Consider the following 13,612-nt stretch of genomic DNA (forward strand, 5'->3'; position numbering starts at 1 on the left):
AGTCATATTGCATATTGTTTGGCCCCTGGCTTTTGATAATACAGACGCAGCACCCTAGGCTAGCTTCACAGAGAAAGAAAAGAAAAAGGAGCACAAGCCTGTTTGTTTAATCTCCCCGTCTCCTCGCCTCCTGCTATCTCATCTTTAAATGGCGTGGGCTTGAAAGACACATTGGTACATTTGTTGTTCTATTGTCCCACTTTTTTCCTCTTTTATCCTCTCGCTCAATAACATGACAACACCCTCCTTCCTGTGTTTCATGGCTTCCCCAATTCTCTCTCTCTCCCCCTCTCTCTCTCCCTCTCTCTCCGGCACTCCCAATGCTACATGCTGTACTAACTCCCTCCAGGATGGACGATGCTGAGGCCTGCTTTATCCTCAGTAACCGGTTTGAAGTGGACCGCATTGCTGCTGTACGTGCCTCCCCACTTTCCTGTATTGCCACAACTCCTCACACTGCAAAACATCAGTATAACCAGACTTAGCAAAATAGCAGTTTTCTTTGGTAGCAGCTTTTTATGACTTGGCATTCATTTCTAGCTCGATTATTTCCCCTAACATATTAATTGCAGTGCAAAAGAACTAAAACTGGGAATAAGAGAAAAACGTGCTTGACATTACAGAGCAACTCTTTAATATTCATATCTTGTAAGCTAGTGTATTACTAGAATAATATCACTATCTCATTTTTAAAATATCAACGTTCAGGCAATCGAGCATGACTCTCTCATTTGGACTTTTCAAGGTCCGCTAATTGTTAGCACACCTTTTCATTCATCACGAGGCTGACATTTTTACATTTCCGTGAAAAACATCAACAAGCTTTTACTGGAGAGCCACGAGATTTGACACGGAAGTTATTCTTCCATTAACATGCAGCAACTGATCCGTGAAGTTGAAATTTCAGTTTAGCCATTTCTTTGGTTTGTTGTTAGTACCCGCAAACTGATGTGCCTGTCAGCCACGGCTACTTTGAGTTTTTTCCTTGTTAGTAAATTCTAGCAAGATAACCTTTTAGCTCAGAGCGCCGCTGTGTCAGAGTGCAGCCTCGCGCAGCTTTAAACTCCTGTTTTTCCTTTCACTGACTTTTCAAAATTTCTCTCAGGGCTAGTCTTCTTGAGCTCACTCTCTCCATGCTCTTGCCACAGCCTGTCATAAAATGTCAGTATTTTATTACTCTGAGATGTTGCACGGACCATTCAGTTGCTGCATGCAATCAGTGCTTTAAGGGGATTATTATAGCCGAGCTAATGATGGGTTTCTTTCTCTTTTTCTCCCTCTGTTGCACTCTCACGCTCTCTCTCTCTGCCACTCCATTTATCTCACTACTCTCTGTTTCTAATTTTCTCAGGATCACCAGACCATCCTTCGAGCATGGGCGGTGAAAGACTTCGCTCCAAACTGCCCCCTTTACGTCCAGATTCTCAAGCCTGAGAACAAGTTCCATGTCAAATTTGCAGGTGGGCAGTGAGTGTGAAATCAAATTATTGGTCATTTGAATGCAGCTACTATTATTTGATCACACCAGGATGCAGGAAATAATGAAATGGTACCGGATGGCATTGGCTCTACAAGTCTCTCTAGAGCTCTAATGGATGAAAGAGCATTCTTCCAAAATGGTATTCCCTCATTTAGTGGACGTCTAAAACATCTCCCACGGGTTGATGTCTGGTAAAGGCAAATGGACTGCTTCTGATAAAGAGCTTTTCTTACTCTAATTGAGTACTCAAAGCACTTTATACAACACGTCTCAGTCACACAAGCACTGTTTTTTTTACTTTGGCTTGCAGACTGGGAGCAGTTAGGGATTAAACCACCGACCTTCCAATTAGTACATGACCTGCTTTACTTCCTGAGCCACCGTCACCCCGAGGTCATAGCATATGGTAGCTATTCAGAGACCCCTCACGCTCTGTGGATGGTGGCACTGTCATTCCGCTCACCACCACCTCACGCCCCCTCGCTGTGGGGTTCAAGTGTTCAGGGTTTTTTTTATATTCATCGTCTGTCTGTGTGTTCTCCTGGTCCAATTTGACAGTTGATTTTGCCCAATAATGTGACTGGAATTGCTTTGTCACCGGTGATGATGCATAGCTGTCTAAAAAGACAGACGATTAGGTAAGCATTTTTACTTTGCTTCCGCAGAGAACATTATGCTCATTTTGGAAAGTTCACCACAATTTTCGAGTGTGCGTCAACAACTGTCGTGCTAAATCTGGATCCTTTTTCTATCAGCGGGCTGCAGCAGCAGCAGAGCTCTCTGTCCTTTCCTGCTCTAAAGAAGTGCCGGACAGATTGGCACAGCTTGGCTTTAAGCCTTCTGAGGGTTTCTGCGAGTTTTTACATTGCCTTTTGGAGAGCTTCCCTTCTTCTCCGGCTCAACAGAAGACGCCAGTCAATCATCTGTGAGTGAAAGAAGAGGACCCAAACTCTCTCTCTCATTCTCTCTCCCACTGTTTCTATCTCACTCGGTCGCTAGCTCGCCCTTTCCTATCTCACACATCTCTCTGCCTACAGCCCTGGAGAAAGTCAGACTCAATTCTAGCTTACCGCCCTCATCCCAGCTGTCTCTATCAATGATTAATGTTTTACTTTGCTACCTTGGCAAAGAAAATCCCCTTCATTTGATGAGGTCTGCTGTTACGCTAACCTGGCAGAAGAGCTCTTACAGGCAATCCTCCTGCAGCGCAGGTTCAACTCCACACTGGCACAGTCAGACCTTGTTGGCCTTTTTTATAAGCAAAAAGATAAATTCATGAGCTAAGCAGTGTGAATCTCCCGTTCCCGTGCTGAGAGTTTAGCTGCTGTAAAATCTATGACTTGCTTTGAAGTGTTATTTCACAGAAATCCAGTTTAAAAATCCTCCTTAATCATTTCAAAGTATTGATTTAGCACTGGATGATGTGAGTATTGTATCAAATATTTAGTGCTGAATACAAAATTCTTGAGTTCTGAGTAGGACTTTAGCCGTATACAAGGTACAGCTCTTCAAAATAAATCGAGTTTAACGTCCTCGAATCCTCAAGGCCTGGTAGATAGACTCAGAGAGCAAATAGCATGCTGTCACATGCGCATTACTGTAAGTACAGATGCTCTGTTTTGACACTACTTAGAATAGACTCACTAAGCAATAGTGTGGGAGGCATTAATGAGCAAGAGATACAAGATTTAATTTGATTTGCAAAAGTGAATTAAAAACAGCTCAAGGTTCATTATAGATCTGTGGGTATGATGCTGGAGCAGGCCAGGAAACCCCTGAGGTATCTGAATAATAATAATAAAAAATTGGATCCAGACTGTCCAGGTTTTTGTTTTTAATGACAATAACCAGTTTCCCTGATTAGCACAACTTATTGTAGCCGCATGGTGTTGATAGCAGCTGACTTGTACAAGCAATAAAGGCCGACTGATTTAATTAGCTTCGCCGGCCGACCTGTGGTCAGGTTGTAATTGCACTCTTGCAGGGAGAGCCAATAGCCACATTTACATACAGATATGCACATTTGCACAAACAGGATTACACCTTTAATGCCTCTCTGTAATAGAAAACCAAGACCTTCAAAGTCAGCATGACAGGAAGCAAAAAGTATGTCCTTATGTGTGTTTGTGCATGTGCGGTGTTCTAGTGTCAGTAATTGGTTTCACTCCTGGTCTGGGTCTAGGCACCTGAAGGAGAGAGGGCAGCAAGGAGGGCCGTGCTTGAGGGTAGAAAACTGGAAGCGAAGGGGCGGTGTTGAGGAAAGGTGCGAGAAGGACACTGGAAATTAAATATTGGAAAAATAAGATTCAGTTTGATGCATGGCAACCACGTCTGTGCACTGGGAGCTGGGGAAATGTGTGTGTGAGAGACTCAGAGAGAGAAAGAGGGAGGAATGCATGTCTAACAATAATGAATACTGTTCCTCTGTAGAAACAACATCAGCGTTTTTGTCTTTGTGCTCAGGAGGCTTCAGATGCTTGTTGCTCTATAAAACCTTCTGCTTTGAAAGGACTTCACAGGCAGAATAGCAAGATGCTACAGTGTGTTTGTTTGTGAGCTGCATCATGATGTGTTGAGCCGAAAGAACACTACTTCTCTAGCAGAATATTCACAATCAGCAGTTTTAATTGTTACGTCTCTCACCTGCTCAGCCTCTGGCACACACATACACACAAACACAAAGTCTGCTACTTTATCACAAGCTGCGTTTACATCATAGCTGGCCTCCTGTTTCTCACAGTAGCGGCTGAGTTGAGTCGGGATCTGACATTTCTCACCGGTTATTCAATGATACAGTGCACAAATTGTACTTTAGGACCTTAACATGCCCGTGTGCTCACCACTGTCGATAATGCAATCAAGAATTACACAGCAGGAGAAATGGATGCTCTGATTGGCTTACAAAAAACATTAATCGCTCTGTTGGTTTTTCTTTCAAAGAGGATGCTGAGCAGCAACAGGTAAACGAGGCACCGCCATCTGCGTTTGCTCAGTTTGGCTCGCTTGGCACCCAGGCAGCGCTACGTTAAGTGCTCAATGACGTGAGTGGAAGGTGGCTCAGTGGGGTTGACACTGAATCACCGGCATGTTGCCAGGTCTCACCCCCACCCAAAAAACCCCCCAAAACAAACAGAAAAAACCCGAGCAGCGACATAAAATTGATCCCATCTGAGTCAACGGGGACGCTGACAAACGTCAGGTGACATTTAGACATATTCCAATGTGAGATAGTGACATTTGATTGTGCGCTCGTGTCCTTTAATGTTAAGGATAGAGCCACAATAACAGTCTAATATGTAAAATGCACGCTACATTTTGTGTGTTTAAAGGAGAGGTAAAGTAAATAAAACCAACAGTTTTCTTTGGGAATATTTATTTAGCACAAAGTTTCAGTGAAACTCCTGAGTAGCTTCCATATTTATTTAAATGTTCTTTTTTAGTGTTTTGAGCAGATAATTAAATGAACATCAAACTAAACTATTTCTGGTTAGCAGAAAATTAATAATAATTTGAATGAATGTGTTGCATGCAAAGAAAAAATGCCGCAAAGTTGCTGCTTGCAGCTCCTTAAATGCCTAAATGTGTTGTTTGTGTTTCATGTAATTGTCTGATGAATATCGTTGAGTTTTGAAGTGTTAGTTGGATAAACAAAACATATTTTCCAAGCTCTGGGTTTGGACTGTGTGCACATGTGGTGGGAAAAAGGTTAATTAAGAAAAACTGCATAATTCAAATGAAAATATTCCTATTTAATACGTTGGTCTGATTATTAATCTTTGACCCTGGATCCATCGATTTATAGACATTTGACCAATTAAAGGAAAAAGTTCAACCTTTGACTCCTGAAGTGAGAGTTTGTGCTGTTGTGGTCCACATTTGGAGGTAAGGGTCACTGCAAATCAATAAAAGAAGCTGTTGTGAGCAATCACTTTTATCTTCCAAGCAGATAATACCCTTGTCCACCAGGCACGAGGCGTCACTGAGTGTTTTGCTGCTATGTTACATGCTGGTAGAAGATGGAGGAGAAGATGGTTAGGGCATGTGCAGAGGAGGGATAGATGACATACTGAATAGATGATGATGAATGTGAAGCTGCCAAGCTGGAGGAAAAGAGGAAGACCACAAAGGAGATGACAGAAGAAAGGGATAGGGTCAGATGGAGCAGGCAAAAGAAGAAGATCAACTTTTAAAAATAACAATGCGATTTGCAGATGCATCCTTTGTCCCTGTTCTCTTTTTTGTGCTTACAGACCATGTGGTATGTGAAGAAGAGTTTAAGTATGCCATGCTGGCTTTAAACTGTGTGTGCCCTGGTACCTCAACTCTCATCACTCTATTGATCCACTCCTCTAGAGGACAGTGAGTTCACTTGTTTTCTCTCTTCCTATCGTTCTTTCGATTTAACTGTCCACAGTACGCTGTTGCAGTCTCGAAATTCAAAAATGCAGTAAGCAGTCAAACTCTGCTGCGTCGTGTCTCTTCACTGTCACTCATCTTTATTTTTCAAGAACGGCGCACCAAGAGGCCTTCAAGCAACGTGTAGGAGCCTTTCAAGCCCTCAACAGGTAGAGTTTTCTTTTCCCACGTTTGTACTCAAGGTTATCCCAAATTCTCTGTCAACTTCCAGAGTTTGCATACTGTGCTGCAGATAGCGCTAGCTTCCATTGTTTGCAAGGGAAACGTGAGGTATGAAACAAGTGTTTGTTTACATGGTTACGCATGAAGTGGAATGTTTTTGCTCTTAAGTTTTTCATAGTTTTGCCTCCGTACAAGCTGTCAGCTTTAATTCAAGACATTTTACAAACAAACATTTGGATTGTTTTGTTTGTTTTTTAGGAATTTTCCATTTTTCCAAGGCTCAAAATTAATTGGACAAAATGACATATTTTAGATATAAGGCTTTTTTAATGTTTGGGTGAAAATCCTTTGCAGTCAAAGACTGCTGGGAGTCTAAAACCCCTGGATATCACCAAATGCTGTTTCACCCTTTGAGATGCTCTGCTAGACCTTTACTGCAGCCACCTTCAGTTGCTGCTTGTTTGTAGGTCTTTTTGCCTTCAGTTTTAATGCAAAATACCTGAAAAGCATGCAGTTGTCCAATTAATTAATTTTGAGCATCTGAAATTGTATGAAGGTGTATAAAAATGGCTGTAAATACTGAACAGTGTTGCATTTTGTTTTGCAAAAGCCCTTTGAATTAAAGCTAAAAATCTGGACTTCAATCACATCTTGATTGTTTCATTATGAATCCATCATGGTGGTGTGCAGAGGCAAAATTACCACAATTATATCGGTCATCTCAAGGGGAAACGCTACACTTGAGTGGGGTACAAATATTTTTTTTAATTGCGAATTTTCACAGATGTTGTGTTCAAATATCTCAATTAGCTGTAACACCATTAAATATGTGCAGATTTGTGGCTAGGCTATATGTTTTTAGCATTTCTGTCAAAACAAAAACACGAACTAATGAATTAAATGAAAAATGTCAGATAAATAGCTAACACATTACACCAGCAGCTTCTTATTTAAAGCTTATTCAAATGTTGCTCACACAAGTGAGTGCAATAAACATATTTTTCAATTGCAAAAAGGCAGAAAACATTTAACAGTTCAGCAAAATGGTTCAACATGCGAAAGCAGGGTGTTTCATAAGTTTGCATCTATATCTGGACGTGATGCCATTTGGTTTATTGGCTGCGACAATGCGACATGACGAGGATTTGTCCTCCTCCTCCCCTGCCTTGCACTTAGTTCCTGTAAACTGTAAATTTGCTATAACACTTTTTTATGTAATACGGTCTTTGTTGCAAGCCTCCCACATTCACACTGCCCCCACACCCCTGCTTCCTGTTATCACCTCTTTAGCCTCCGCGTCTTAAGCCGTATCCCCCTGTGTAAACTGCTGTCCTCCTAACTGTGCGAATGTGTTCATCTGGGACCTATTGTTCAGACAGCCTGGGTGTCCATGCGTGCATCGCTGTGCTCTTGATCAGCGGCTCTGACAGAGATATAAGATGCTACCTCCTCAGCCTTGATGGAAGAGCTGGATGTTTTGTGTAACATGTTTTAAAGGTCAGTCTTTCCCCACATGGCCAAATTTTTCCTCGCAGGGAGGGCGGTGCATGCTCGGCGGACCAATGGCACCGCACCTACCGACGGTGCTCGGCCAATGAGGTGCATCACATCCGTCTGGAAGAGAGCAAATTCTTTGGGGAATACCAGGGGAAGAGTTTCACTTTTGCCTCCTTTCACGCTCACAAAAAGTAAGCAATGATCTGCAAAAGCTTTTAAAGCACATGACGTTGCACAATTCAGAGCTGATCTTGTCTGTGTGGCTGCAGGTATGGGGTGTGCTTAATCGGAGTACGCAGGCTGGACACAACCAACATCCTGTTAAACCCTGGTCCGTGCCACATCATGGGAGCCTCTGACACTTGCTTTTACATCAATATCTCCAAAGAGGAGAACTCAGCATTTGTCAGGGGCCAAAGGGAGCCATCGTGGGGTGGCACAGGAGGAAATGCCAGGGGAGTGCACCAAAGCATCTACCATGGACTCACCCGCCTGCCAGTCCACAGTATCATCGCCAGCATGGGTCAGTCAGATGGGCGCCACACAAAGACTGTGTAACATTTACACACTGACCTTCTGCTTGCAGTTTCTGTGTTGGTCAAAAATGCAAACCTGTTATTAAACTGTCTTAGAGAGTAGCTCAGTCACAGCTGCCAGAATTATGCACTCTCAAATTTGAAATTTATCCAAGAGATTAAAACAAACATTCATAGCATTTGAAGAGGAATTACCATCTATTTTATTATGGAGTAAATCACACTTGACAAGAGCAATAATGCCAGAAAACTGGGGTTTTACAAACACACCACCTAGTGGACAATGAGGAAAACTGCTGATCTACACCTGAATCCATGCTTAGATCCTCTGTGTGTGTGTTTTAGGCACAGTTGCCATCGACCTGCAGGACTCCAGTGACAGCAGTCCAGAAGGCCAGGACGCAGGAAGCGCAGGACCTGGCAGTGGGAGAGGAAGCAGAAGCAGCTCCAGAACAGAGACCGGGGGTGCCAACACCTTGGCTCTTCCCGCCATGGGAGACTCCACAGAGGAGAGGCGACACAGCATCGCCCCTGTCCTGGAGCTAGTCGACGGCGTCAACAACCCCACCTTTGACCTTCTGGGAGACCAGTCCGAGGACGAAGGAGGAGAAGAAGGCAAGGAGGACAGTGACAAAGATGAGAGCGCCCACTGGTGGGGTCAACACTGCGAGTGAGTAGAGTGATTTAATGTGGGAACATGTGGAAGTGGGTAAGTTCAGAGGTAAATGTGGGCTTGTGCTGCAGGTGGGTGAAGGGATACCCGCTTAACTCGCCATACATCGGCAGCTCGCCTGCACTGTGCCACCTCCTGCAAGAAAAGATGCCTTTCTGCTGCCTGCGCTTGGACAAGGTATGAAATTTAAATGGCTTGCTCTCTCGATTTTCTACGCTGACATAGCCATCATCCTCCATCACTGCTCTTTTCTAGGCTTGTCACCACATCCCTTTCGAGGATGCCCGCTCCTACGGCTTCAAAAACAAGCTGATTATTGTCTCTGCGGAGAGTGCGGGGAATGGTCTGTACAACTTCATTGTGCCGCTGCGGGCCTACTACCGACCGAGGAAGGAGCTCAACCCTATTGTGCTCCTGCTGGAGAGCATGTGAGCGCAACATCTCTATTATTTCTTGTGATGCATTGGCTGTTATTGGAAACTCAGGCTTCAAAGTCAGCACGGTGGTGAGCTGCGTCTCATATACAGGTTGCAGAGGATGGCAGAATGAGTCCCTCTGTAAATAGCAAGTGGAGGAGAAAAACTGGTCACGGCGAACATGATTTGTGGAACGCTGAATGCTTTCAGGACAATGCTCTCCACAATCCTGAGTCGTGTTTTGTGGCTGGTACACAAGCGCAGTTGGCCAAATGAGAGTGGAATCCAATAAAAAGGCAATAAAAAGCTGAGTCACTCCCGTGTAGTGCTGTTATTTTCAGCTTTATCTGCAGGCTGTTTGGTTGTGCCTTATTTTTCAAGACTGAGTGAGGAGGGGTCTGTCACTGTGGGAACGTTAGCTCTTTATCATTGTGTGTATAAATCTCTACCGGTGGGACTCTCAAGTCTATTTGTGTTTTGATTGGTTTAGACCCGAAGCAGACTTCCTGGAGGCAATCTGCTGGTTCCCCATGGTGTTCTACACAGTGGGCTCTATCGACAAGTAAGACAACCCAAATCTGCTTGTTTCTTTATTTCTTTATTCTTATTTTTAGCTTTTTAATCGTCGTCCCTTCTCTTTCCACAGTCTGGACAGTCTGCTGCGATGTGGGATCACTTTTGCCGACACCATGGTGGTGGTTGACAAGGAGAGTTCCATGATTGCTGAGGAGGACTATATGGCTGATGCAAAGACCATCGTCAACGTCCAAACACTGTTCAGGTCTGCTTTGCCCAAACTTGTTCTTCAATCTCACACACTAGCTTCAAATTTTAATATCTCTCTCTGTGTGTCCTTCTCGTTTCCACCCCTGTCAGGCTGTTCCCAGGTTTGAGCATCATCACAGAGCTCACGCACCCGGCCAACATGCGCTTCATGCAGTTTAAAGTCAAAGACCACTACTCTTTAGCTCTGTCCAAACTGGAAAAGGTAAAACTCCATATTTTCTTTTACTGTCATTTCCTTCAATACAGACCTTATAATGGGGGGGAAAACAGCATAAGGGAAAAAATTGGCAGCGTGAAAGCCAATCTTTAGTGTGCCTTTCAAAATAAATTGATTTGCAGAGCTCTTTTGCCACAGCTCCTCTAATGATCCCAGAGTAAAACATGTGATTGATCGTAAGCTTGTGGTTTTTGTTCCTTTCACCCATTACATCTTGTTTTTTTTAATATCTGTTGTTGTTGATAATGTTGTTCTCTGCGTGAAAGCTAATGAATCCCCCTTGGGCATCAATAACATCAATCAACAGAGCAGTAAATTAGTCACTGCTTGAAGTCTTAAAATGAATTTCAATACAGAAACAACAGTGTGATGAGATAAATTTACATTTCTCATGAACGCCATCGGCTCACAGTTGGAAAAAGGCCTTTAGTGGATTTCCAACCTCTTTTTTTTTTGGTTTGTTTTGATTTTGCTATGCATGGTGGGAGTTTAATCCAACATTACATGCTAATCAGATGCAGAGGAAAGTCTAATGTGGCCGTGAGAGTGAATGTCACTTTGTCAGCGCTAACTTCAAGTCAAGGAAGCTTGAGTTCATAACAACTTAAAGAAGTTAGATTTTAAAAAGATTGTGGTGATTACAGTCTGTTGTTTTATTGCCTTTGGGACTTGTGTAATCCAAAAAATGCTGTGTGTCTGTTCTCCAGAAGGAAAGGGAGAAGGGGTCTAACCTGGTCTTTATGTTCCGCCTGCCCTTCGCTGCTGGGAAGGTGTTTAGCGTTAGCATGCTGGACACTCTCCTCTACCAGGTTTCTCAGACAAACTCTTACTGAATAACAAAGATCCTTCTCCTGAGTGTGCCGAGTGTGATCTATATCTACTGACTTTTTGTTTGAATGTCCTGCCAGTCATTTGTGAAGGACTACATGATCTCCATCACCAGGCTGCTGCTTGGTTTAGACTCCATGCCGGGATCAGGTTTCCTCTGTGCCGTAAGTAGCGACACAAGGAGCTCAAACTGTGTTTGGACTGTAACTGCTTATGATGCTGATTATTGTGTTGTTTGTCATCTAGATGAAAATCACAGAAGACGACCTGTGGATCCGCAACTATGGCAGGCTCTACCAGAAGCTATGCTCGTCCACTGGAGACATTCCCATAGGGATCTACCGAACGGAGGCCCACAAGCTTCCGGTCTCTGAGGTCAGAAGCTCCTCTTGTTTTGGTGTTTTATGGCTAAGAAATTGCTGACTGTCACTGCAGTTACTTTAGTGGGGCGACCGTGGCTCACGGGGTTGGGAATCGCATCTGTAACCGGAAGGTCGCCGGTTTGATCCCTGGGCTCTCTGTCCTGGTCGTTGTGTCCTTGGGCAAGACACTTTACCCTACTTGCCTACTGGTGTTGGCCAGAGGGGCCGATGGCGCGATATGGCAGCCTCGCTTCTGTCAGTCTGCCCCAGGGCAGCTGTGGCTACAACTGTAGCTGCCTCCACCAGTGTGTGAATGTGAGCGTGAATGAATAGTGGTATTGTAAAGCTTAATCTAAAGGTTATTAAATTGCATGCAATGAACACACTTTCTGCTTTTAAAGAGTTTCCTCGCTATAAAAAAATCAGTCAGGAAATTTTCCCTTTGGATTAGTTTAAATAGAAGAATCTGTCTTGATGCTAATCCTGTTTGTTCATGTTATGAAGACACTGATAGCTGTGAAGACAGTTAGAGCTTAGTTTTGATGTGTTTCCGCGAAGTGAAACAGACATAGTTGAATGAAATCTGCATATTAAACATGGCGCTTTGGGAACTGAGAGCTTTGCCAAAAAACACTTGTGATTACATTCAAAGAATCTATCTTTTATTCATCATTTGTTTCTAATAAGATAAAGTGTTAATCCCGCTTTGCTTTGAGAAATCAGAAAACAGAACTGCCGCAGAACTGATTTAATGAGACCAGCGTGATAACAGGTTTACTTCACATATGAGGAAGTGTAAGCTTTTGCTTGTGTGCGGGTCTCAGTCCCAGGTATCTATCACAGTTGAGGACTACGAGGACACCAGAGAACCCAGGGAGCCCCTGTTATCCCGGACCAGCGTCCACCGGAACTCGACATCCTCGGAGCCCATTTCCACCTCTTCGCACTCTTCAGACCACCCGCTGCTGAGGAGGAAGAGCATGCAGTGGGCACGGCGGTTGAGCAGGAAGGGGGGTCGGAGTTCCAGCGGGTCCAAAGGGGGACCCGGCAGTGCGGCAGAGAGGATCAGCCAACAGAGACTGACCCTTTTCAGGCGCTCAGAGAGGCAGGAACTCAACGCGCTGGTGCGGACAAGGATGAAACATTTGGGCCTTTCTCCAAGTGGATTCAGTAAGTCTGCAGCAATTTGTGTAGGAATCTAACTGTTCCTGCTTTTGAGTGGTGGATGTAGCACACACAGACGGGAGACAAGTAGGTGTCAGGTCACCGTGTGCTACTAAAACAGCTTTAATGCATCTTGGCATCGATTCCCCAAGTCTGTAACTATACTAAAAGGACCAGAGGCTGTATGTAAAAGGTGGACACAGCTTCTGTAACAAGCCTCAGTCTGAGAAATTTTTCCAACACTGTCTTTGTGGTGTGACAAGTGAGGGATGGATCAGACTTAGAAACAGAGGTACACTGCACACCTGTAAGCTTTCATAGTGGAGCAACATGGCCACTGGATCTCCTTCACAAAGGGATCAAACATTCAGGTTTTTTTAAATTTCAGTATTTTTGGATTATGTAAGCGTTTGCCTTACTTTAAACTGCACTCAGTGGTTAGTTTTTTTAGGTGCACCTGTTCAACTGTTTGTTTACACAAATATCTAATCAGCCAATCACATGGCAGCAAGTCAGTGATTTTAGGAATGTAGACATGGCCAAGGAAGTGCTGAAATTCAAAATGAGCATCGGAGTGGGAAAGAAAGGCGATTGAAGGGACGTGGAATGTTTGTTGGTGCCAGGCTGTGTTTTGAGTTTCAGAAACTGCTGATCTGATGGGATTTTCTTCCACAAACGTCTCTTGGGTTTACAGAAAATCACCAGAAAAAGAGATAATATCAGCAGTTCTCTGGCTGCTGTCCACACCGGGTCCCACACCTGTCAGCTAAGAACAGGAAACGCAGGCCACGGACTATCCATATTTAGTCAACAGAAAATTGGAAAATGGTTGATTGTTCTGATGAGACTTAATTTCTACTGCCACATTTTGATGGTAGAGTCAGAATTTGGTTTAAACAACATGAAAGCATGGATCTGTCCTGTCTTATACCAGGGGTTCAGTCAGGCTGGGTCCCTAAGTACCAACTGAGAATCATTTAAACACGACAGCCTATCTGAGTATTGTTGCTGACCATGTGTATCAGAAGAGTGCTGCTTCTAGCAGGATGACACTTAATGTTACAAAGCTCAGGTT

The 13,612-nt window shown here is 43.8% G+C and overlaps 1 protein-coding gene across 2 annotated transcripts in view; it reads left to right on the plus strand.

Moving 5' to 3' along the window:
• The window catches only part of LOC120738587 (potassium channel subfamily T member 2), a 42,438-nt gene that overhangs the window by 26,030 nt on the left and 2,796 nt on the right, over nt 1-13,612 (plus strand). Inside the window, exons 13-28 of one of the 2 annotated variants that reach the window (XM_040039902.1) lie at nt 350-413; nt 1,352-1,460; nt 5,731-5,839; nt 5,989-6,045; nt 7,594-7,746; nt 7,825-8,078; nt 8,437-8,761; nt 8,836-8,941; nt 9,020-9,192; nt 9,671-9,742; nt 9,827-9,961; nt 10,057-10,168; nt 10,894-10,992; nt 11,092-11,175; nt 11,258-11,386; nt 12,198-12,543. In XM_040039902.1, the coding sequence (XP_039895836.1) occupies nt 350-413; nt 1,352-1,460; nt 5,731-5,839; nt 5,989-6,045; nt 7,594-7,746; nt 7,825-8,078; nt 8,437-8,761; nt 8,836-8,941; nt 9,020-9,192; nt 9,671-9,742; nt 9,827-9,961; nt 10,057-10,168; nt 10,894-10,992; nt 11,092-11,175; nt 11,258-11,386; nt 12,198-12,543 (2,327 nt within the window). Of the gene's footprint in view, nt 1-349; nt 414-1,351; nt 1,461-5,730; nt 5,840-5,988; nt 6,046-7,593; nt 7,747-7,824; nt 8,079-8,436; nt 8,762-8,835; nt 8,942-9,019; nt 9,193-9,670; nt 9,743-9,826; nt 9,962-10,056; nt 10,169-10,890; nt 10,993-11,091; nt 11,176-11,257; nt 11,387-12,197; nt 12,544-13,612 lie in introns of both variants that reach the window. The other variant, XM_040039892.1, reaches the window with a different exon arrangement.

This window comes from Simochromis diagramma, unplaced genomic scaffold (genome assembly GCF_900408965.1).
Source record: "Simochromis diagramma unplaced genomic scaffold, fSimDia1.1 OVJJ01000321.1, whole genome shotgun sequence".
NCBI classification, from domain to species: domain Eukaryota; kingdom Metazoa; phylum Chordata; class Actinopteri; order Cichliformes; family Cichlidae; genus Simochromis; species Simochromis diagramma.